Consider the following 22,921-nt stretch of genomic DNA (forward strand, 5'->3'; position numbering starts at 1 on the left):
TTTCCCCATCTTCCCAACACAGCAATGACCTAACTGACAGCATTACATTTGAATTAGCCCTTCTGAGTGAATAAGATAGAAATAATCAACACACAATCGCGTGTGTAACAGAAATAAACTTCTGACTCACATCTGGATCAAACCCAGTTCTTTCAATTGAAAAGCAAGGGTGCTGCCCACTAGGCCATACAAGTCTAAAGGAAGTTGGAACCTGAGAGCAACTGCACACAAGGAATTACCTGGCCAAGCTAACTGCTTGCAGACCACCAGCGAGTTTTCCCCAACTTCCCGACTCAGCAATGACCCAATTGACAGCATTTCATTTGAATTATCCCTTCTGAGTATATAAATGATATTTTTTTCCTCCTGCGCTATCTAACGCCTTAATTTCCTCTTTCTTCTTTAGAATGGTAAATATTGTCGACATAGATCTGCCACATTTTCGAGCGAAATCAGACACGCGTGTGCCAGCTTCAACCTTGGCAGTCATTTCTTAACTTCAACAGTTAAAGACTCATTTTTCTCATCACTTCCTTAACAGGCTGCTTCTTCATGTGTGTCATTGTTATCCCCGATTATTAATCACAATATAACTGAAAAAATATGATGCGATAAAGTTTTGCAAAGTCTCAGCCACAAGCACAAACATGAACTTGAAAAGGTACAATTTAGACTAGCGTAGATCAACGAGTTTGTGTCAGGGTCACGAGGCAAATGAGGTCGATTAAGGATTTTCAGAACCTACTTTGACATTTTAAAAGACAGAACCATCATCCCAGTTGTTTTATTGCCTTCCCAATATGTATCGCTCCATCCCTACATCCACATGGCCCTCCCCCTATAATCTAGGACCAAGGGGATCTCGTCTCTCCCCTCCCCCACAATCAAGATAATAATAATATACTGTAATTACAACATTTATGCATTTCTTTAGTGAGTAAATGAAAAAATTTAAACAAATTTCACTCCCAGTCTTTTTTCCTTAGTCTTGGACCTCAAGGGGGAGGGCGAACCTTTCAAATATGTCCAGTAACCTGACAGCAAGGGTTGGGTGGTCAGTGTTACTGGCTTTTCTGTCAAGGTATATTCACTAATTAGTGTACGTTGATGTTACTTGCATGACTAAATACATTTTTCATGATAAAATAATGATTTACTAATTTTCAAATATTAAGATTAATAAGATTAAATAATAATAATAATAATAATAATAATAATAATAATAATAATAATAATAATAATAATAATACTCTAAGCTTAAATATGTAATAAGATGAAATAATACACGTTTCTTTCTCCCTTCCTATTTCAGCTCTCTCTTACTGCCGAGAATATTTTTTTGTTTGTTTTGTATGATAATGAGTTACCTAATAAGTACTAATTTTCAAGTAATAATAATAATAATAATAATAATAATAATAATAATAATAATAATAATAATAATAATATACTGTAATTACATTTATGCATTTTTATTGTAAATGAAACTATTTAAACAAAAATTTCACCCCCAAAACATTTTTCCTGAGTCTTTAAGCTTATGGGGGAGGGTGAACCTGTCATTTATGCCAAGTAACCTTACAGCAAGGATTGGGTGGTCAGTGTTGCCAACCACTACAAAGGATATGTATACTGAAAAATCTCTCTCTTTCTCTCTCTCTCTGTATGTGAGAAATAAGTAAATAGCTAGATAAATAGATACTTAGTTCATAGTGTTTTAAAACGTCAAGGCACATCTTTGGAAGACAAAAAGCAAACAACTTTTTTTGTTGTCAGTTGCTTCAAGAGAAATGAATTGACATTCCTCATTAAAGAGAGAATCTCTCTTTTGCCCTGCTAGTACAAGGCTGGCTGAATTTGTCATAGTAGTAACTCACTCACTCACTCTTTCTGATTTGGCTGGAAGGGTTAGAAGTATGTATGCCTATATTTTTAAGGGTACTATAGCCGATTCACTAAAGGTAGATTCTTGGGCCAATGAGACGTTTGTTTCGCAGCCTCTGATTGGCTGGTACTGGGAGGTATGCAGCTAGCTCACTCTTTCATTTTAATGTCTGTAGCTCAGAAAACTTGAAATATCTTTATATTTCTTCATTTATCTTACATTTTACACAAGATAGGAAAGTTTTGGTCATACCATAGGATTCGGTATTAACCCTTAAACGCCTACTGGGCGTATCATACGTCGACTAAAATTGTCTGTTGGGTGCCAAGTGGACGTACCGTACGTCAACTACAAAAAATTTCAACCTTCGGTCAACTTTGACTCGACTGAAATGGTCGAAAAACGCAATTGTAAGCTAAAACTCTTACATTTTAGTAATATTCAATCATGTACCTTCATTTTGCAACAAATTAGAAGTCTCTAGCACAATATTTCAATTTATGGTGAATTTTTGAAAAAAAAAATTTTCTTATGCCCGCGAGGTAACTCGGCCGAAAATTTCAGAAATTCTTTCGTCATTTTGTTGTAATTTTTGCACTGTTCTATATTAGCCGTTACATAAAGTTTTATATATGAAAATGTGTGCAATTTCATGTACAATACAACAGAAAATAACTCATGGTTGTAGCTTTATCAGTTTTGAAATATTTTCATATAAATCACAATAACTGCCAAAATGTCAACCTTCGGTCAACTCTGACTTTCGACCGAAATGGTAAAAATGCAATTGTAAGCTAAAACTCTTACATTCTAGTAATATTCAATCATTTACCTTCATTTTGCAACCAAGTGGAAGTCTCTAGCACAATATTTCGATTTATGGTGAATTTTTAAAAAAACTTTTTCCTTACGTCCGCGCCAGAAATTCTTTAGTCACATTGTCGTAATGTTTGCACTGTTTTATATTAGTCGTTACATAAAGTTTTATATATGGAAATGTGCAATTTCATGTAGAATACAACAGAAAATAACTCATGGTTGTAGCTTTTATCAGTTTTGAAATATTTTCATATAAATCACGATAACTGCCAAAATTTCAAGCTAGGGTCAACTTTAACTCAACCGAAATGGTCAAAAATCGCAATTATAAACTAAAACTCTTACATTCTAGTAATATTCAATCATGTACCTTCATTTTGCAACAAACTGGAAGTCTCTAGCACAATATTTCGATTTATGGTGAATTTCTGAAAAAAAAAAACTTTTTCCTTACATCTGCACGCCGTAACTCGCCGAACATCTCAGAAATTCTTTTCATCATGTTGTCGAATGTTTGCATCGTTTACATTAGTCGTTACAAAAACTTTTATATATGAAAATGTGCGCAATTTCATGTAGAATACAACAGAAGATAGCTCATGGTTGTAGCTTTATCATTTTTGAAATATTTTCACATAAATCACGATAACTGCCAAAATTTCAACCTTCGGTCAACTTTAACTCGACCGAAATGGTAAAAACGCAATTGTAAGCTGAAACTCTTACATTCTAGTAATATTCAATCGTTTACCTTCATATTGCAATAAATTGGAAGTCTCTAGCACAATATTTCGATTTATGGTGAATTTTAAAAAAACATTTTCCTTACGTCTGCGCGGTAACTTTCGGCTGAACATCTCAAAAATTCTTTCGCCTCGTTGTCGTAATATCTGCACCGTTTATATTAGTCATTACATAAAGTTTTATATATGAAAATGTGCGCAATTTCATGTACAATACAACAGAAAATAACTCATGGTTGTAGCTTTTATCAGTTTTGAAATATTTTCATATAAATCACGATAAATATAAAAAACTCGACTTTCGGTCAACTTTAACTCGACCGAAATGGTCGAAAACTGCAATTGTAAGCTAAAACACTTGCAGTCTAGTAATATTCAATCAATTACCTTCATTTTTCAACAAACGGGAAGTCTCTAGCACAATATTTCGATTTATGGTGAATTTTTGAAAAAAAAATTTTTTTACTGAAAGATGTTTTACAATGATTTTGTACACTATTCCAGTAGACTCTGTATGAAATCTACCATAAGTGTTGAATGTTTATGTAATTAGTACCGCGATACACCACCAGGGTGGCGCTGTGGTTTGTTTACATCTGCCACAAGCTGCCGAGTTCCGACGTAATTTAGGAAATTTTTCTTAATTTTATGATAACAGACATACAGTAATTCGGCTTATAAATACTGTATAATTAATTTAATGTGATAATCAGGCTTGTTTTTCAATGTTATCATTATTAACAACAGTTTTTGTGTGTACCCGTTACAGTACATTCTGGTAGTGCCTATAGGCTACCTAGCCTAGCCTATGGCGCTCGGTCTATCATCGGTAATACGGCCGCATTGGTCATAGGCCAATTTTTTTTATACAGTGTGCATTTAAAAATGTAAAAAGTGCTTCTGATATGGTAAGTTATTCAACTCTTGAACTTAATTGTAATTTGTGTAATGTTTTGTATAAAAAGGTAAGGTTGGGGTAATGACTGGTGGTCAGGAATTGATTAATCCATTTTCAGTTATTTCTTATGAGAGAAATTAACTCAGAATTCGACTAAATCGAATCTCGACGCTTCTTCTGGAACGAATTAGCGTCGAGGTCCGAGGTTCTACTGTATATCTATATATATATATATATAATAACTGAATCACAAAAATATGGAACGTGATGAATATATAAATAAAGATAAAATCCGCGAAGGAAAGGGATCGAACCCAGGTCTTTGAACTGAAAGGCAAGGGCGCTGCCCACTAGGCCATACAAGTCTAAAAGAAGTTGGAACTTGAGAGCAACTGCACCCCAGGAATTACCTGGGCAAGCTAACTGCTTGCAGACCACCAGCGAGTTTTCCCCAACTTCCCGACTCAGCAATGACCCAATTGACAGCATTTCATTCGAATTATCCCTTCTGAGTGAATAAGATAGAAATAATCAACACAATCACGTGTGGAACAGAAATAAATTTCTGACTCACAACGGTTGTAAGGGTTTGCTCCAGGAAGACTGCTGTCAAAGTCCCCTTGGACGAGCAGTTTCACTCAGATGTGATGGCTGCAAAACCATGGATGCTAGCGGGGGAGGTAAAGCAAGACATGCCCACTGTGTGCCAGACATTCACGGAAGTCCCACCAATGACGTCCACGGAAGCACTGAAGATACCATTCGCCCGACCGTGGAGGTAAAATCACTCTCAGAAGAGAGTTGCCCCCGCAGTGCCATGAAGATGCTGATGATCTTGATCACCACCTCGTGAAGAGCAATCCATCCACTACAAAACGTTCACAAGAATATGGGGAAAAAACTCTCAGAAGAGCTGCCTAGTTCTTCTCTAAATGAATGTGGATGGGGCACAGACCGGGATGTGCCCTGTTGTGGCAACATTCCCAAGTGGGAATGTGAAAGAATGAAGAAACATCCATATACTTGACACTCACTCAGGCTAAGAAGAAGAATCTCCAAGTCTATGTCCATACTTAAGGGAAAAGAAAACAGCTAAAACAACCCGTGTTGTGTCTCGGTTCTGAAACAATTTTAGAAAGGACACAGTAGTGCAACATATGCACTATCGTGCATCTTCATCTTTGGACAGCGAATCTTCAGCTAAGGACGCTTGATAAACTGCAGCAACGTCAAAAAAGTCATGGCTGTGCAATGTTGTGACATGGTCAATGGGTCTCTCCTTCTCCCAGTACAACATGAAGATGAAGAAGAAGGGAGAGAGAGAGAGAAAAAAAAGGTTGTGCTGCACGGCTGCGAATTCTTCCTTCCTTTGAGAGCGTATCTTCAGCTTAGACATCTGGAAAACTGCGGCAGCATTGCTAAAAATGGCAACCAGGCACTGCTCTCAAAGGTAAAATGCAGAGAAGAGAAGTCCAAGTGCACTAGGAACTACTCTGGCACTGAAGATACGCTCGTCCATGTCCCAAAGGACAATGGAAGGAAGGGGAAAGAAGGCAATCTGGGCGGGAGCAGCACTGATGGCAGATGCACAGACAGAGAAGTATGTCTGGGGAAGACACGATTGTGGCCTACAGCAAAAGATGAAGGATAACGCTCAACTTCTGCAAATCCCCTGTCAAAAGGCTCTGTCTAAAGGCCCTGCAACATCAATCTCCACTTCTTCCTCATGCTAAAGGAGAGGAGGAATCTTACTGGAAAGCAAGCAGAGGTCTCGTACAATGGGTTACAAAACCACCACACTGTAGTCAGAGAACCCTCCTCTGTCTCAATGCCTCTCAAGCTCTACATCATCTGAAAGACTAAAATATAACAACATTCCAAGTAAATGAGTAGTCGAAAGAAAAACTAAACTATGCTTGTTCAGAGAGAAAACACTTCAGAAAAACCAGGAAAAATATGTAGAATAAGGATGTTCGATAAAACGAGGTTGAGAAGACATTTAAAAACAGAATGGTTGGTGGCAAGCGACAGGCCTTTCTCCTTGGGTTTGTAATAGAAAAACGATATAACAGAATAAAAGAAGAAACACCATGGCTAAGACCAAGCTGGGTTTGCATTATATCAAAAGGCAAAACCAAGATAGTGAGGGAATTAAAGAGAAAGGCTCATAGGCTAAAATGAGTTGATAACTACCACATACAATAACTGTTTAGGAGTAACTATGCAGCAAAAGAGCACAAATTACAAGTGTAACAATAGAAGTTCTTGCATTATTTCAAAATAGGCAAACTATCTCAAAATAAAAAAAAATATTAAGAATTAAGTCGAACAGCAGGCAGCAGCAGAAACACGTTTCAGACGCAGCGAAAAGTTAAAGAGAATGCATCCCAACGGGATGGCGGTGCTTCCACCTATATCTTCAGTAGCCTAGAGAGAGAGAGCGAGCCCTGAGGTATAGCTTACATTACAGTAAACCCCCGTATTCGCGTTCTCACGCATTTGCGGGTTTTTCTGTGGAACATATCTACCTATTATTCGCGGAAAATTCGCCCATTCGCTGGATTTTCACTGAGAAATATTCACTAATTACTGCATTTTCATATAATTATCATGAATAAATGCACTTTTTTTATAAAACTTAAAATACTCAGGTATAGGCATTTTTACAGGGTTTTTCTTGTGTTTAAACTATCAAAATGGGCAGTTCTAAGTGTTTTCTGAGGGGTTTTAAGTATTCGCAGATTTCAGCTATTCACGAGGGGGGGGGTTTAGGGGTACGCACCCCTGCAAATATGGGGGGTTAACTTTATAGCCTATACAGTAACACACATTTGTTCACTTTTTTACACATTTCATTCAAACTAACCAAAACACTCCAAGTGTCATCCCTGTGTGCACTAAAAACATCAAAATGTTTAGTTTTCAATTTTTTTACAAATGAGTATACAAATGTCTAGGGAAGTGATTTACATACACAGAGTTGAAGTCATCAGAATCTCAAGAGTCAATTAAAATAAGGCACAGGCATTCTTTAGCAAACTATTGCATGCTAGTTCAAACAAATCCCTACATTTTCTCTAATAATCAAACACCAGACAATATGGTGTCACAATGTTTCCACCAGTATCGCCTTTCTCTCACTTTGATTTGTTTCTTTATTATTCTGACTGGATTGTTCTCTTCTTCCAGAAATCCAAATGTTAAACCTATGACAGAAGCTCTTTCTTTGAATTTGTTTCAAGTCCTATCTCAGAATGCATCAAATCAGCCTCTTCCCTTCTCAAATTCTACACCTACACAACTGGCCTTCGAAACAACATACATATCTTCACTTTTAGCTTCCATTTCCTTCCACATTACTTCGTAAAAGCAAATTGCACTCTCCCTTTGACATCTGCTACTGTTCCACTGTTTCTAACATCCTTGTCTCTAAAGATCTGTTATTGAAACTGCTTACTATGTTTAGGTTCAGAGCCTGATCATCATATAACAATAATGTTAAATAACTTTACTACAGCTTTATGCTTTACTAATAACCACTTTCACCTTTTTTTATCCTAATAATGACGTAAAAAGGCAAATAAAATACCTGTAGGTATGAAGAATGTATTTCCAGCTTCTAGTTCTATTCTTGCACATCTATCAACAGTGTCGCCGAAGAATATATCACTCTGTTTACCCGACAACACCCACTGTTCGTACAGCTGGAAATTACGTTCCGTTGGTGGTATCAACCAAAATATCTGAAGAAAATTTTTTTCAAATTACTTCATTGCATATTTAAAAACTCTCAAGCTTAATACTACTAGTAAAACTCCAACTTCTGTAAGACACTGCTATTAAAATCCAGCTTACAATCTCCAACTAGGGCATTCCAGATGTAATTGTTTTACAAATCTGCAGTGGAACTGTATCTTTAAAATTGCAACAAAAATACATTTACTTACTTTCCTTCCCCTGAGAATATGATACCATACAGAAGTTCCACCGAAGTCAATATGGAAGTCTGTGTAACAACCCCCAACTGACATTAGACAATATTTTTGTACCTTAGGGTACATCATATCTTCTAATACATTTGTTGCCTCTGTTTGAGCTTCTTTTAAATGTCGTGGCCAAACTCTTTCTACCCAATCAATCTGACGAACCTATGAAGAATATTTTAAAAATTCCATGTAGAATGGTATTTACATAGAGAAAAAACATTATACATCAAAACTAATATCAACATTAACAGTAGATAAGATATCAATACTTACTACAGTTGGAGCCTGAACTAACTGTTCAAGTTTTGTGTGTGAAAACTCTAATGATATCACATTTAAAAGCTTATCTTTGTCTTGGCTTTCAAAATACCGCTGCCAGTCTTTCATTGTCATTTCTACATTCTTTTGCGTATTTACATCCATTACATCTAACATTCTCCGGGACCCTGCAAAGAAAAAATAATCAGAAAGCCTTTTAAAATTTAGTGATCAATTATGTTCAGACAATATTAGCAAGCACTCAAAATAGAAATGCTCACTGAAATTCTTAATACACAATGCATCATCAGCAGCATGCAAGGTGATGACCTGTTCTTCATAACATCAAATTACACATTAACCCTTAAACGCCAACTGGACGTATCGTACGTCGACTAAAATTGTCTGTCAGGTGCCGAGTGAACCGTACGGTACATCAACTACAAAGTTTTTTTAAATATTCGCAGAAAAATAGTTATAGGCCTAGTTTGCGAAAAATTTTAAATCACGCGCCTTGAGGATGCTGGGAGTTCACGGATCACGCTGTTGTTTTGTTTACAAGCGTTACCCAGCAGCCGCTCTACGAATTTCTTTCTTCTCTTTTCTACAGAGCATCAGCGATGCATCTCAGAAATTCTTTCGTCACTTTACGGTAATTTTTGCACCGTTTTATAAAGTTTTATATATGAAAATGTGTGCAATTTCTTGTAGAATACAACAAAAAACAACCCATGGTTGTAGCTTTTATCAGTTTGAAATATTTTCATATAAATCACGATAACTGCCAAAATTTCAACCTTCGGTCAACTCTGACTTGACCGAAATGGCCGAAAAATGCAATTGTAAGCTAAAACTCTTACATTCTAGTAATATTCAATCATTTACCTTCATTTTGCAACAAATTGGAAGTCTCTAGCACAATATTTCGATTTATGGTGAATTTTTGAAAAAATATTTTTCCTTACGTCCGTCTTGTGTAACTCGCCAAAAATCTCATAAATTCTTTCGTCATTTTGTCGTAATGTTTGCACCATTTTATATTAGTCGTTACATAAAGTTTTATATATGAAAATGTGTGCAATTTCATGTAGAATACAACAAAATATAACCCATGGTTGTAGCTTTTATGAGTTTTGAAATATTTTCATGTAAATCACAATGTGCCACAATTTCAACCTTTGGTCAACTTTGACTTGACCGAAATGCTCGAAAAACGCAATTGTAAGCTACAACTCTTACATTCTAGTAATATTCAATCATTTATCTTCATTTTACAACAAATTGGAAGTCTCTAGCACAATATTTCGATTTATCATGAATTTTTGAAAAAAATTTTTTCCTTACGTCCGCGAGGTAACTCGGCTGAAACTCTGAAATTCTTTCGTCACCTTGTCGTAATGTTTGCACCGTTTTTCTAATAGCCGTTACATAAAGTTTTATATATGAAAATGTGTGCAATTTCATGTAGAATACAACAAAAAATTACTCATGGTTGTAGCTTTTATCAGTTTTGAAATATTTTCATATAAATCACGATAAATAAAAAAAATTCTTTCGGTCAACTTTAACTCGACCGAAATGGTTGAAAAACTGCAATTGTAAGCTAAAACACTTACAGTCTAGTAATATTCAATCAATCACCTTCATTTTGCAACAAACGGGAAGTCTCTAGCACAATATTTCGATTTATGGTGAATTTTTGAAGGAAAAAAAAAAAAAAAAAAAAAAAAAAAAAAAAAAGTCCGCGTTACGAATTCATGCATCATTTTGTGATATTTTCTCTGTGTTGCTTTGATCATTTTACAATTTGTAATATACCAAAATCATCACAATTTAGTGTACAATACAAAGAAAAAAATACCTCATTAGCTTTAACCGTTTTGCTCACAGCGCGATTTGTATACAATTATATATGAAATTTTTTTCACGTTTTCATATATTTCAATATTTATATATGATATTTTTTTTCATTTCTGATGGTTGCATACTAAATTTCAGGCAACGACAAAAAAAGGAGCCAAAAATGAACTCTTAATCTTAGAAACTAAGCGTGCTGTCATTTTTTGAAAAAACTTTTTTTCCGCTTCGGCGCTAACTCCCGAATGCCGCCGGCATATGGCAGACACTTTTGTAAATAGAGGATCGGCGTTTAAGGGCTAAATGAGAAAGAGAAAGATCGGAAACGGTGGTCAGGAAAACGTTTAGACTGGGAGGATGTTTTGGAGATCTTAGAAGACATGAGAGTAGATGAGGATGAAGCAAAGGAAATGTATGCTGGGATGGAGGTAGTGAATGGAAGGACATATAAAGATGCTTTTGTGAGTGAGGAGTTAAGTGTGATGCGAGCTTTGTTGGAAGAATGTAAGAAAGACTGGATAGAGAGAGGAAGAAAGAATGTGCAAGTGAATGTGGGAAGTAACGGGAAAAGGAGCTTGAGCAGAAGCCGAGAGAGGTTTAGGAGTGGAAGTGTGAGTAGAGTAAATGGAAATGTGTAGCGAAGTTGAATGGGAATGAGTAGTAGTGAGAGGTGTTACAGCTGTGGAAGGACTGGTCATGTGAAAGCGGATTGCAGGAGGGCCAATGGTGAGTGTTTCAGCTGTGGAAAGAGAGGGCTTGTAATGAGGGATTGCCCACAAGCGAAAAGAATTGAAGTGTTTCGGCTGTGGAAAGATAGGGCATCGAGTGAGAGACTGCCAGAGTGGAAGGAGAGTAGGAGTAAATGGAAGTCGCTGTGGAAACTGTAGAATGAGTGGGCATTTTGCCAGAACATGTAAGAACCCTCGGAGTAAGTGTGAAGGATGTGGAATGGAGGGTCATGTGAAAGAAGTCTGCCGTACGAAATCCTAACCTAAGGGAAACTAAGTGTGAAGGGGGTTCACCGTGGTGAGCCATCTGGTATGGAAGGGATAGATGTATTGCATGTAAGAGTAGGGTTCCTGAGTTGCAATGTCTGTTTTGGGGAACGAGTAGATCGTTGTTTGTGTGTTAGCGTAGAATGTGGTGGAGTGGTAATGAAAGCACCGATTAATACTGGTTGTAGTGGAAATGTGGTTTTCAGAGAGGCATATGAGAAAATAAAAGAAAGCATAACACCGAAGCAGGAATGTGCTGGATATGTGACAGGGATTGGAGGATTGAAAGTAAGGGTGTGTGTGAGGTTTGTTGAGTCAGTTGCGGTTGCAGGAATAAGGCTGGAAGAGGATGATTTTTACGTTGTGGACAGAGTGAATGAGAAGTATATGTTGCTGGGGTATGCATTTTTGAAGAAAAACAGGGTAAAGGTGTACCCAGAACAAGAAATGATAGAAATACGAATGGGGAATGAAACCAGTGTGAAGTTGTATGTGGAGGAGGATGGACAAGTAAGTTTGAAGATGGTTTCTGGAGTGGAGGTGTATGCAATGGAGGATGTACAATTGCCAAGGGATTCGGGAAGTGTGTGGAGTGTGAAAGTAAGGTGGAGGACTAATGTTGGAATTAGTGCAGAGAGTTTAGGAGTAATGTTTATGTTGGACGGTAGCTCTGTGTGTTATGAGATAAGGCGGGTCGCACATGTGTTTGATGGGATTATGGATGTAAAGGACCTAAAGGTGTGTGTACAGGTGTGTGGGGATGTGAAAGCGAAAAGGTGGAGAGGCATACATCTTGGTGATAGATTGGGAAGTTTGAGAAGTGTAGTCGATTTGAGTGATAGCAAGCACATTAAGGGGTATTATGTGATGGCCAAAGGGGAAAGGACAGAAGAGTGGAGTAAGGAAAAGCTTAGGGAAAAGGTAAGGTTGAAAGAGAAGTTGAGTGAAAAAGAGAAAGAGCAGGTGTATGAGTTGTCATGGGAGAGAAAGGGTGTGTTGAGTCAAGGGGATGAGGACTTTGGGACAGCTAGATTGCCGGAGTTCCGTATTCAGCTGACAGATGAAACACCAATTTATCAGAGACCCTGACATTTCCCGGCTCCGGTAATGCAAGAGATTGAAGAGCAGTGTGAAGAGTTGGAAAAGATAGGAGTAATTGAACTCAGTAAGAGTGCTTGGAATAGTCCAATTGTGGCAGTAAGAAAACCTGATGGGAGTCTGCGAATGTGTATTGATTATTGGAGAGTAAATGAGGTGACAGTGAAGGAAAGATTCCCTATGTGTGTGGTGTCTGACTGTGTGTACAGTGTGCATGGGATGAAAGTGTTTAGCAAGATTGATCTGGTAAGGGGGTATTATCAGATGCCAGTGGCGGAGGATTGTAGACCGGATAACTGCCTTCTTGACTACGAAAAAACAGTATCAGTTCTGCAATCTCAGTTTTGATTGGCAAATGCCCCAGCTGCCCTCCAGAGAGCAATGAATGTCGTGCTGAGTGGTTTTCCCCGCGAGAATGTGTTGGTGTTTCTTGATGACATTTTGGTGATGAGTAAGACGGTAGAAGAGCACAAGAGGTTGGTGCGAGCAGTGTTGAAGAAGTTAGTAGTAGTGGGGGTGAAAGTCAAAGTGAGTAAGTGTGAGTGGTTCATGGAAGAGGTGGAGTTTTTGGGTCATAAGGTGAGTGAGTCTGGAGTATGAAAAGCAAAGTTTGTAGAAAAAGTGAGAGTTGGCTGCCCTGTGGTTTTGTGTGAAAGCGTTACGACCGTTTCTGTATGGTGTGAGGTTTGCGATGCGTCACGGACCATCAGCCTCTAGTGAATCTCCAGAGAATGAAAGGAGTGGATGCTAGGATTGCCTGAACGGTAGAGGATTTGAGTGATTTTGATTTTGTAGTTGAGTACATCCCAGATAAAAGAAATATTGTTGCAGACATGATGTCTAGACTACCTGGGGAAGGGAAAGAAGAGAAGATAAAAGACATATGACCTGAATATCTGCCAAGAGGATTGATAGTAGCACGTGAAAGTAAGGGGGGTGGTGACTCGATGTTTGAAAGTTTGTGGTATGGAATGAATCATTTGGTAGATGAAGGTTTGAAGGTGCAGGTATCTGGAAGTGTGAATGAACCGAGGGCAGAGGTGACTGAAGAAGTTTGCAAGAGACCTGGATGTTTGGGAGTGTCAAATGTGGAACGGTATCGAAAGAGTCTGAGGGCTATGATGTGTCCTGGAGTAGCCCCATTTCAGGTGGTTTTGGTAGCAGTGAGTAAGAAGTATAAGGTGATTGTGTCCGTACATATTGGTGGTGAGAAACCTATAGTGTACCAACATGAGGGAGTGAAAGAGAGTGAACGTGAGTTGCATCTGCAGTGTTTGAGTGGGGTGCACTATAACTGGGTTGTAGAGAAAGAGCTATGAAAGGAAGTATGAGAAGGGGGAAAATGTTGAAGAGAGAATCCCAGAGTTATTGGAAGTGGAAGAGGACAGTAAGGAGGTAAATGAAGGATGTTTGGTTAGTGCAAGAGACAGGTGTGTGTGTGTGTACACAGGAGAACAAATGCAATGATTGTGGGAGTAGATGTCAGTTGAGGACAGTATTGTGGTTTGGTTGACACTGGAGCGCAAATATAGTTGGTGAACGCACGAGTGATTAGAGATGCTGAGAGTGGATTGGAATGTTAAAAGGAGTGGTGAATGTGTCAATAAGAGGTATAGCAGGAAGATCAGTTGGATGGGAGGAAGTGAAGTTGAAGGTAAGGTTGGGAGAGTTTGAGATGGAAGCTTGTTTTGTAGTGCTGGGAGATAAGCAGATGCCATGTAGTTTCCTGTTTGAGATAGATTTCTTGATGAAGAATGGGTTGGTAGTGATGTTGGAACAGGAGTTCTGTTGAAAGACGAGGTTGTAATAGGGAAGATTCAAAGTGAGGCGGTGAATATGGCCAGGTTTGTGGGAATGATTGATAGGAGTCCGAGTGAGGAGGATGATATGATATAGTGGAGTTGGACAAGAGTGAGAATGAATTGTTGACGGCGGAGGACATTGAGGAGATGCAGTAGAAGTGTTTTGTGGTGAGTGAGTTGAGATGTATTAGAGGGAGTACCTGGAAGAAGATGGCTTTTGTTGTTGAGTAAATGGATGCAGTTTGCCAAGAGATTTGTGCTGTGTGAAGGAGTGGTGTATTTTTCGAGAGAGAAGGTTGGAGAGTTGATGTATGTTCCAGTGTTCTCAATGAGTGGAGCAGTGGGGATGCGCATTTTAGTCCATGAGAAATATGGACATATGGGGAAGTTTAAGCTGATCGAGTGTATGAAAGAGTGGATGTTTTCCCCGTATTTGAGGAAGATTTGTACAGATGTGGCAGTCACATGTGAAGAATGTCAGAAGGGAAAGTATCAGAGAGTGTATGCTAGCCCACTTGTTTTGAAGTTGAGTATGAAAGAACTGTTTGAGTTAGTGGCGATTGATTGTGCGGCGTTGCCGGTAACTGCAAGAGGAAACGTAGGAGTGGTTGTTATGGTAGATCATAAGGGTAAGTTTGTAAGTTGTGCAGCTGTGAAGAACAAAACTAGTGAGAATGTTGCAAGAGTGGTCAGTATGGTCTTGTTGCCTGCGTGTGTGAGGAAGCCGGCAAGGATGTTGGGTGATAATGGGCCAGAGTTTGTTGGTAGACCGTTTGAGCAAATGTTGAAAGAATGGGGTAACGAGCATGTAGTAACAACTCCGTACATGCCGAGTGCAAATGGGTTGGCGGAACGAACCATAAGGACTCTTGAGTGAAATGTTACAAATGTTAACTGATAGAGAATGAATGGGACTTGTTGTTAGGAAGAGTGGCATAAAAGCACTGGCATACCTCCGAGTGAGTAGGTAATGAATTATGAGAGGTATGTGAGAGCAAGGATGGATTTGAATGAAGACGAGCGGAATGTGTGGAGGCAGGCAAATGAAAGGTTTGAGAGTTTCAGAGTGGGTGATAACAGGGTGTTGAAGGAAGTTGTTGAGAAGGGAAGATTGACAGCAAGTAAGATGCGTGAGAAGTATGAAGGTCCGTATGTAGTGAAAACAGTGTGGTCTAATGGATTGAGTTATGTGCTCGAAGACAGGAATGAAGAAGGTAATGTAAGGGTAATATGAGCGCATTATAATCAGCTGAGAAAATGGAGAGAACCACCTGAATACATAATAGAGCATCCCATTAGGAAGTTATTAAGGGAGGAAAGGGAAGAATAAAAGGAAAGAAATAGAGGAAGATGTAAACTGGGGAAATAAACAGCTAGTATTGGTGAAACATAAGAGAAAGCCTAAAAAGAGGTGTAGAAAGAGTAAGGGTACAGTTACTGAGTTGTTTGCGGAGAGTACTCAAGATGGGTTGTTTGATTTTGAGGGTTTTGAGAAGCCAGTAGGCACGAAAAGTGAAAATACCCTTGCAGTGTTATTTGGGGGAAGTGAGAATGAGGGTGTAATTGATTTTGAAGGATTTGAGTGGGATGTGGAAGGAGTGAACTTGGCGAGTACAAGGAGTGTGGACGAGGATATGCAAGAGTTGGGTGAATTGGAAACAACGCCAAGTTGTGAGGAAGACGTTACGTATAGTATGTGTGAGTTTCCTTTGAGTGAAAGTGTTGAAAGAGTGAGTGTTATTTAGTAACTTTAACATGACATTTATAGATATCTGATAAGTTTCTAATTGGTATGTAATTTATGGTCTCAGTATTCGAGTTGTTTTAATATTTATATAACTTCATATGTTTTATTCAAAGATGACATTCGAAATGAGAAGACAATCCTGGATATGCATACCATCCTTGTAGCAACTACTGGCAGTGTAATTGGTATTCTGCTTATCGTCCTTGCCCTCATTTGTAAGTGTGGTTAGGTTCCTTAATTTATGTTTTTGTATTATGGCAAATATTGAATATTTATAATTTTAAAGTAGTTTAATGAGACTAAGTCACATTTCTAGACTCATAAGGCTAAGTTAGTCCATCAGGAGTATAGAGGCCAATGGGAGCAGATGAAAAATAAAAAGCAGTAAGCAGTACACCCAGGGTGGAAGGGTTGCTGATACAGACTACCAAATGCAAGATCTTTTGGAAATAGCTTGAATATATACCACTATATGGCCTGTCAAATTAAAATCTGATGATTAGTAACAACTATAATTCGAATGACTAATTGTTGTAACCTATTATTTATAAATTCTAGAACATCAAAAAGAAAGTGTTTCATATACAACAAATAAACTTCCATACATGAAACAATGAACGTGTGTCGGTCCTAAGAGAATGTTATTTTCCAAATGTCGCCATGCTGATAATCTTATAGCCAAGGGAAAAATTGTTGTTATTATCATGGCTGGAAAGAGCAGACGTATAAATACGTGACAGTGGTGAAAAGAGTGAGTGTTAGCAGTGCTGGAGAGTGTAGGTGGAGGAGTTTTGGACAGCTTGAGGTGGACTGTGGAAGAAATAAATGAGAGTATGGAAGAGATGATAGCAGCCATGTCAGGTGTGAGTGAGGTTGGAGCCAACATAAGTCTCCAGAGTTTGAATGAGCTTGGTGTAAGTAGTCCAAAACCAAAGCTAGGTGAGTCTAGTGTGGTTGGAGTGGAAGTGAGCGAAGAAGAGGTGGTGCACAAGAGGCCATGGACCCGAAGTCAAGGTCCAGTTCCGGAATATGAATGGGTGGTAAGAAAGGGATTTTGAAGAAAAGGAAACAAGATTTCCTTTATTTTAGTAAGGGGGAGAGTGCTAGGTTAAATTTGGGTTTGTATGATGAAAGACGTTCGTATGAATTAATTGTTCCGTTTTGTTTGTTGTGATGTTTTTATTTTTGTTTGATTTTTTGTTTCCTTATTAAGTTTGGGTGTGTATATGGTGTTTATGAATGTGTTGTTGGTGTATGATTCTTTAATTAGTCGTTGCTTTTACTTTTTTTTGTTTTGTATTGTACGTCAGGAAGGAGTACACTAGGCAAGTGTGTTTTTTCTGTTTTTTACTTGCAGTTCGCTGAATGTGTCGGAGTAGTGTGGCTTGCTCCCCTTCAACCCAAGGTGTAAGCAGCTGCCTACCTTGTGATGGTAGCATACAGGGGAAAAAAAAAAATAAATAAATAAAATTGAAGACAGAGGACACTTACTGTGGTAGAGTTTATATGAAATAGCAGAAAGGATAAGACAGAGAAGTGATAAGGAACATAGAGAGCGTGAAGCTGCCAGACTGCAGGAAAGAAAGAAATATTTGGTCAGGCTGCTCTTCTTCCTGTTACTCCATACATGACTCTATAACCTTAAAGGTGCTGATCTCGACACATTTGCTGCAAGGAAAGTGCGACGAAATCCACAACTGACTGATGCTGAGCAAGTTAACTCCCAACTGGAAGAAGACGTGATAGAGACCATAGTTGATGCGGAACGTTGTAGATTTAGGTTAAGAATTAGGTTTAGGGTAATATTAAGACTGAAATAGCTCAAGTTGCAGTTCTTTAGGTTAAGGTTCTTTTGATAGAAGGGCAGGGAAACAATAGGATTAAGACAGAGTAGAATAAGGTTTGATGAACTATAGTGATCATATCAAGTTTTTTGGTCATTGTAATATTTAAGGAAATAAAGTAGGTTAAGGAAAGCAGAGGGTTTTATTTTGTAACCTCTAAAATTGTTCCCATCATACTGCCCCAATTGTGTACTATAAAAAACCCCTACAAAGTGACATACAGTATATGATGAAATCTAGTTTTGAGACAAAATTTTAAGGATCACAGGACACGTGATTGGATAATACAGTACACGACTAGACTATATGGGCAAGTTACGTTTCTTTTTGATGCTATACATTTTTTAGTTTCACAAATTTTTTGTAGGAAATAAACTACACTTGTGTATTTATGGAGCAACTCACACTGTATATTATACTTAAATACTGTAGGCGTAAAGGGCACAGTACCTTTAAAATGATGTTAAAAACAACTTAAGAACAATTCAAGATACTCACAGCACTCCGGAACGTAACTCGTTCATAAGTTGAGTAGTGACTGTATATCAAAACAAGCAGTCGTTCATAAGTTGGGTAGTGACTGTATATTAAAAAAAAAGTAGTTGTTCGTAAGTTGGGTAGTGACTGTATACCAAAAAAGAAGTTCGTAAGTTGGGTAGTGACTGTATATCAAAAAAGGTGTTTGTAAGTTGGGTAGTGACTGTATATCAAAAAAGAAGTTCGTAAGTTGGGTAATGACTGTATATCAAAAAAGTTGTTCGTAAATTGGGTAGTGACTGTATATCAAAAAAGGTGTTTGTAAGTTGGGTAGTGACTGTATATCAAAAAAGAAGTTCGTAAGTTGGGTAGTGACTGTATATCAAAAAAGAAGTTCGTAAGTTGGGTAGTGACTGTATATCAAAAAAGTTGTTCGTAAGTTGAGTAGCGACTGTATATCAAAAAAAAAGATCTCACAACAGAGGTCAATGTTAAAATCTATAACCAAAAGAGGCACCACTGACTGAAGCAACCAAAGAACAAGCAGGGGTTACAGCCAGGTGAGTGAACATAATTACCATGCATAAATTAACCTTGGTGCAAAGCTTCAACCAAAAATGACCTTCACAAGATAAATTCTTATATTATAGATGGTTTGTATACTTACCATAAGAAACAGCAGTACTGTATATAGTAATCAATCTATTTGTATAAAAAATTTATTTCATGATAAAAAGTGCTGAATCATCTATAAGATCACATGCATCTCAGGTGATAATACTAATGGCATGCTTTAGGCCTTTTTCTACTCCAAAAAACGTTACAGTAAACCAGGATTTTTATCTAGGCATTTCTTTGTGGCCAGTGGTTTCTGTTATCTCAACAATGGTAACTATAATTTCAGCTACAGTCAGATTTTCTCTTAACCATCCATTGTACGATCACCTTGCTTACTTCAATATGAACAAATTCTCCTCCTCTGCATGTGCTTCTAATAAGTTATTTTTCCATGCATTAAATCCTTACTCTGTTAAAGCCCCAATACATTATAATTACACATAGTCAAAGGCATTTTCCATTTTCACTTTTCAGCTAAACTCTGCAGGTTATCCGGATGCATACAAACGCAAGAGAAGCTCTCATCACAACATTCTTACATCTATACATTTATCAACTTTGTATTTACATGCCCAATTCTGCAAGTTATCCTGGACTGCTATCACAACATTCTTATGTCTATACAGCTATTAACTTGGTATTTACATACCAAAACTTATTTTCATCTGTATTTCCCAACAGGTTACTAAGTAAATTAATAGTCATGAAAATGCTTGCTCATTAAGCATGTCTGCAGATAACCTCATAACTAAGTCCTTATTAAGAAATACTCATTATTGTTGTTTAACCCTTTAACGCCAAGCCCTATTTACAAAAACGTCTCCCGTATGCGGCGGCGTTAATGAGTTAAGCGCCGAATCGGAAAAAGTTTTTTTCAAAAATCACAGCACGCTTAGTTTTTAAGATTAAGAATTCATTTTGGCTCATTTTTTGTCATTGCCTGAAGTTTAGTATGCAACCATCAGAAATGAAAAAAATATCATTATCATATATAAATATTGGAATATATGACAGCGAAAAAAAACTCGTATACAATTGTATACAAATTGCGCTGTAAAAAAAGCAGTTAAAGCTAATGAGTTAATTTTTTTAGTTGTATTGTACACTAAATTGTGATGATTTTGGTATATAACAAATTTTAAAACGATCAAAGCAACACAGAGAAAATATCACAAAATGATGCATGAATTAAAAGTCACATGGACGTAAAAAATGATATTTTAATAATAAAATAAAGTTTGTTCATACTTACCTGGCAGATATATATATAGCTGTATTTCTCCGAAATCCGACAGAATTTCAAAACTCACGGCACACGCAGTGTGGCCAGGTGGTTAGTACTCATTCCCGCCGCTGGGAGGCGGGAATCGGGAACCATTCCATTTTCTATTCAGATTTTCTAGTGCCACTGTCTCAAGAGGGGAGGCGGGTGGGCACTAAAGTATATATATCTGCCAGGTAAGTATGAACAAACTTTATTTTATTATTAAAATATCATTTTGTTCATGACACTTACCTGCCAGATATATATATAGCTGAATCCCACCGTTGGAGGTGGGAAGAGACAGAATAGGATTTAGGAAACAAATAAATGTAGGCGATTGACGCCTTGGTTCCTTACCTGTTAGCATAGCTGACTTCGAGGTTATCTGTCACCCAAGCCTGCTTCTGCTTTTCTAGAGTCTCCAGCAAGGTAGGGACCTATAAAGCTGGAGAGATCTAGATGACCTGTCCACGGGGGCGTGACCACAATAGGACTAGATCATGCGACCATACAGAGAGGGAAAAGGAGCAACGACCAACCACCTGACCCACCTATCTAAGGCAATGAACCTAACATAGGCTAAAAAATTGGGACGTCCATCGCTGGCCACCCAACAACCAAAAAACACAACAACAAGATTAAAAAATACTACCTAACCCCTAAAGGATAGGATGAGTATTGCTCTCTTCTCCCAACATCGTGTCTGCGGAAACGTATGGTCCCAGCGAAGAGCAGTCTTCAAATGTCGTCTTCACATCCATAAGTAATGCTGGCGAAACACTGAATTACTTCTCCAGAAGGTGGCACCCAAGAATATCATTAAGGGACATTTTCTTTTGGAAAGCCACCAAGTCGCGATAGCTCTTACTTCATGAGCCTTTACTTTCAGAAGTCTCATGTCACCTTCTAGGCAGGAGGAATGAGCCTCTCTAACAGTACTTCTTAAAAAGAATGCTAAGGCATTCTTAGACATGGGAAGATCAGGTCTCTTCACCGAACACCACAGACTGTCCGATGAGCCTCTAGTCTCCTTGGTCTTGGCTAAGTAGAACTTGAGAGCCCTGACAGGACACAGGACTCTTTCTGACTCTTGCCCAAGCATCTCTCCGTCAAACCTTTGATCTCAAAAAGACTTGGGCCAAGGGTTTGAAGGATTTTTGTTCTTGGCTAAGAACAAAGGATTTAGGAGCATACAGCATTAGGACCCCTAAAACCAATATGTTTGCTAATGGCTTGCACTTCACTAATCCTCTTAGCTCGCCAGAGCCGTTAGGAAGACAGCTTTCTAGTCACGTTTTTGAGGAAGCCAAGACAGAGGTTCAAAGCACTTGACATAAGGAACTTCAGGACAACATCCAGATTCAAGAAGGTGTCCTGAGTTGAGGAATTTTGACAGTCTCGAAGGATCTCAGTAGATCGTGAAGATCCTTGTTGTCGCACAAGTTCAGGCCTCTGTGCCTAAAGACTGCCGATAGCATACTCCTATAGCCCTTAATAGTAGAGACTGCCAGTTTATTCTTATGCCTGAGATAAAAAGGAAGTCAGCTATTTGTGGTACAGAGGTCGTGGTCGTCAAGAAACTCCTTTACTCCTGCACCATTTCCTAAAAACAGCCCACTTGTACTGGTAGACCGCGATTGAAGAAGGTCTCCTGGCACTGGCGATAGCCTTTGCCACTGCTCTCGAAAAACCTCTTGCTCTTGCCAGCTTTGTGATAGTCTGAACGCAGTCAGACTCAGAGCGGGGAGGTTTTTGTGGAACCTTTCGAAATGCGGCTGCCTGAGAAGGTCCACCCTCAGTGGAAGCGTCCTTGGAAAGTCCACTAGGAAGGCCAAGGTCTCTGGGAACCAATCCGCTGCTGGCCAGAAGGGGGCTATTAAAGTCATCCTTGCTCCTTCTGATGTTGCAAATTTCCTTATCACTTCTCCCAGGATCTTGAAGGGAGGGAAAGCGTAAAGGTTGAGGCCTTTCCAGTCCCAGAGGAGGGCGTCTATGGCTAACGCTCCTGGGTCTAGGACAGGAGAGCAATAAAGGGGGAGTCTTGTCGTCCTGGACGTAGCAAAGAGGTCCACTAGAGGACGTCCCCATATCCTCCACAACTCTAAACATACCTCCTTGTGAAGGGTCCACTCGGTCGGTAGAAGCTGATGTTGCCGACTGAGAAGGTCCGCTCGGATATTCTCCACGCCCGCAATGAACCTCGTGAGAATTGTGACCCCCCGAGCATGAGCCCAAAGCAGGATCTCCCTCGCTAGGATGAACAGGGAACGGGATCAAGTACCCCCCTGTTTTTTGAGGTACGCTAGAGCTGTGGTATTGTCCGAATTTACTTGGACAATTCTTCCTGAAACTCAGTCTTCGAAGAATTGAAGGGCCAGAAAGATAGCACCCAATTCCTTGAGATTTATGTGCCAGGACACCTGTTCCCCTCTCCAGGTGCCTGACACTTCCTCCCCTCCTAGTGTTTCTCCCCATCCTTCCCTGGAAGCGTCGGAAAACAACACTAGGTTGGGGCTCTGAAGACGAAGAGAAACCCCTTCCGCAAGCTTTAAGGGGTCGAACCACCACCTCAGATGAACCTTGATTAAAGGAGATATCGTCAATGTCTCTTCCAGATCCTCCTTGTCCAT

The 22,921-nt window shown here is 38.8% G+C and overlaps 1 protein-coding gene across 6 annotated transcripts in view; it reads right to left on the reverse strand.

The window, feature by feature from the left end:
* Positions 1 to 22,921, reverse strand: part of LOC136837154 (lysine-specific demethylase 2A-like) — a 255,225-nt gene that overhangs the window by 149,688 nt on the left and 82,616 nt on the right. For all 6 annotated transcript variants that reach the window (XM_067101814.1, XM_067101812.1, XM_067101816.1 and 3 more), the window contains exons 4-6: positions 8,605 to 8,777; positions 8,293 to 8,493; positions 7,935 to 8,088 (exon numbers count right to left, since the gene is read on the reverse strand). In XM_067101814.1, coding sequence (XP_066957915.1) covers positions 7,935 to 8,088; positions 8,293 to 8,493; positions 8,605 to 8,777 — 528 coding nt within the window. The remainder of the gene's footprint in view (positions 1 to 7,934; positions 8,089 to 8,292; positions 8,494 to 8,604; positions 8,778 to 22,921) is intronic.

Source organism: Macrobrachium rosenbergii, chromosome 58 (assembly GCF_040412425.1).
Source record: "Macrobrachium rosenbergii isolate ZJJX-2024 chromosome 58, ASM4041242v1, whole genome shotgun sequence".
NCBI lineage: Eukaryota > Metazoa > Arthropoda > Malacostraca > Decapoda > Palaemonidae > Macrobrachium > Macrobrachium rosenbergii.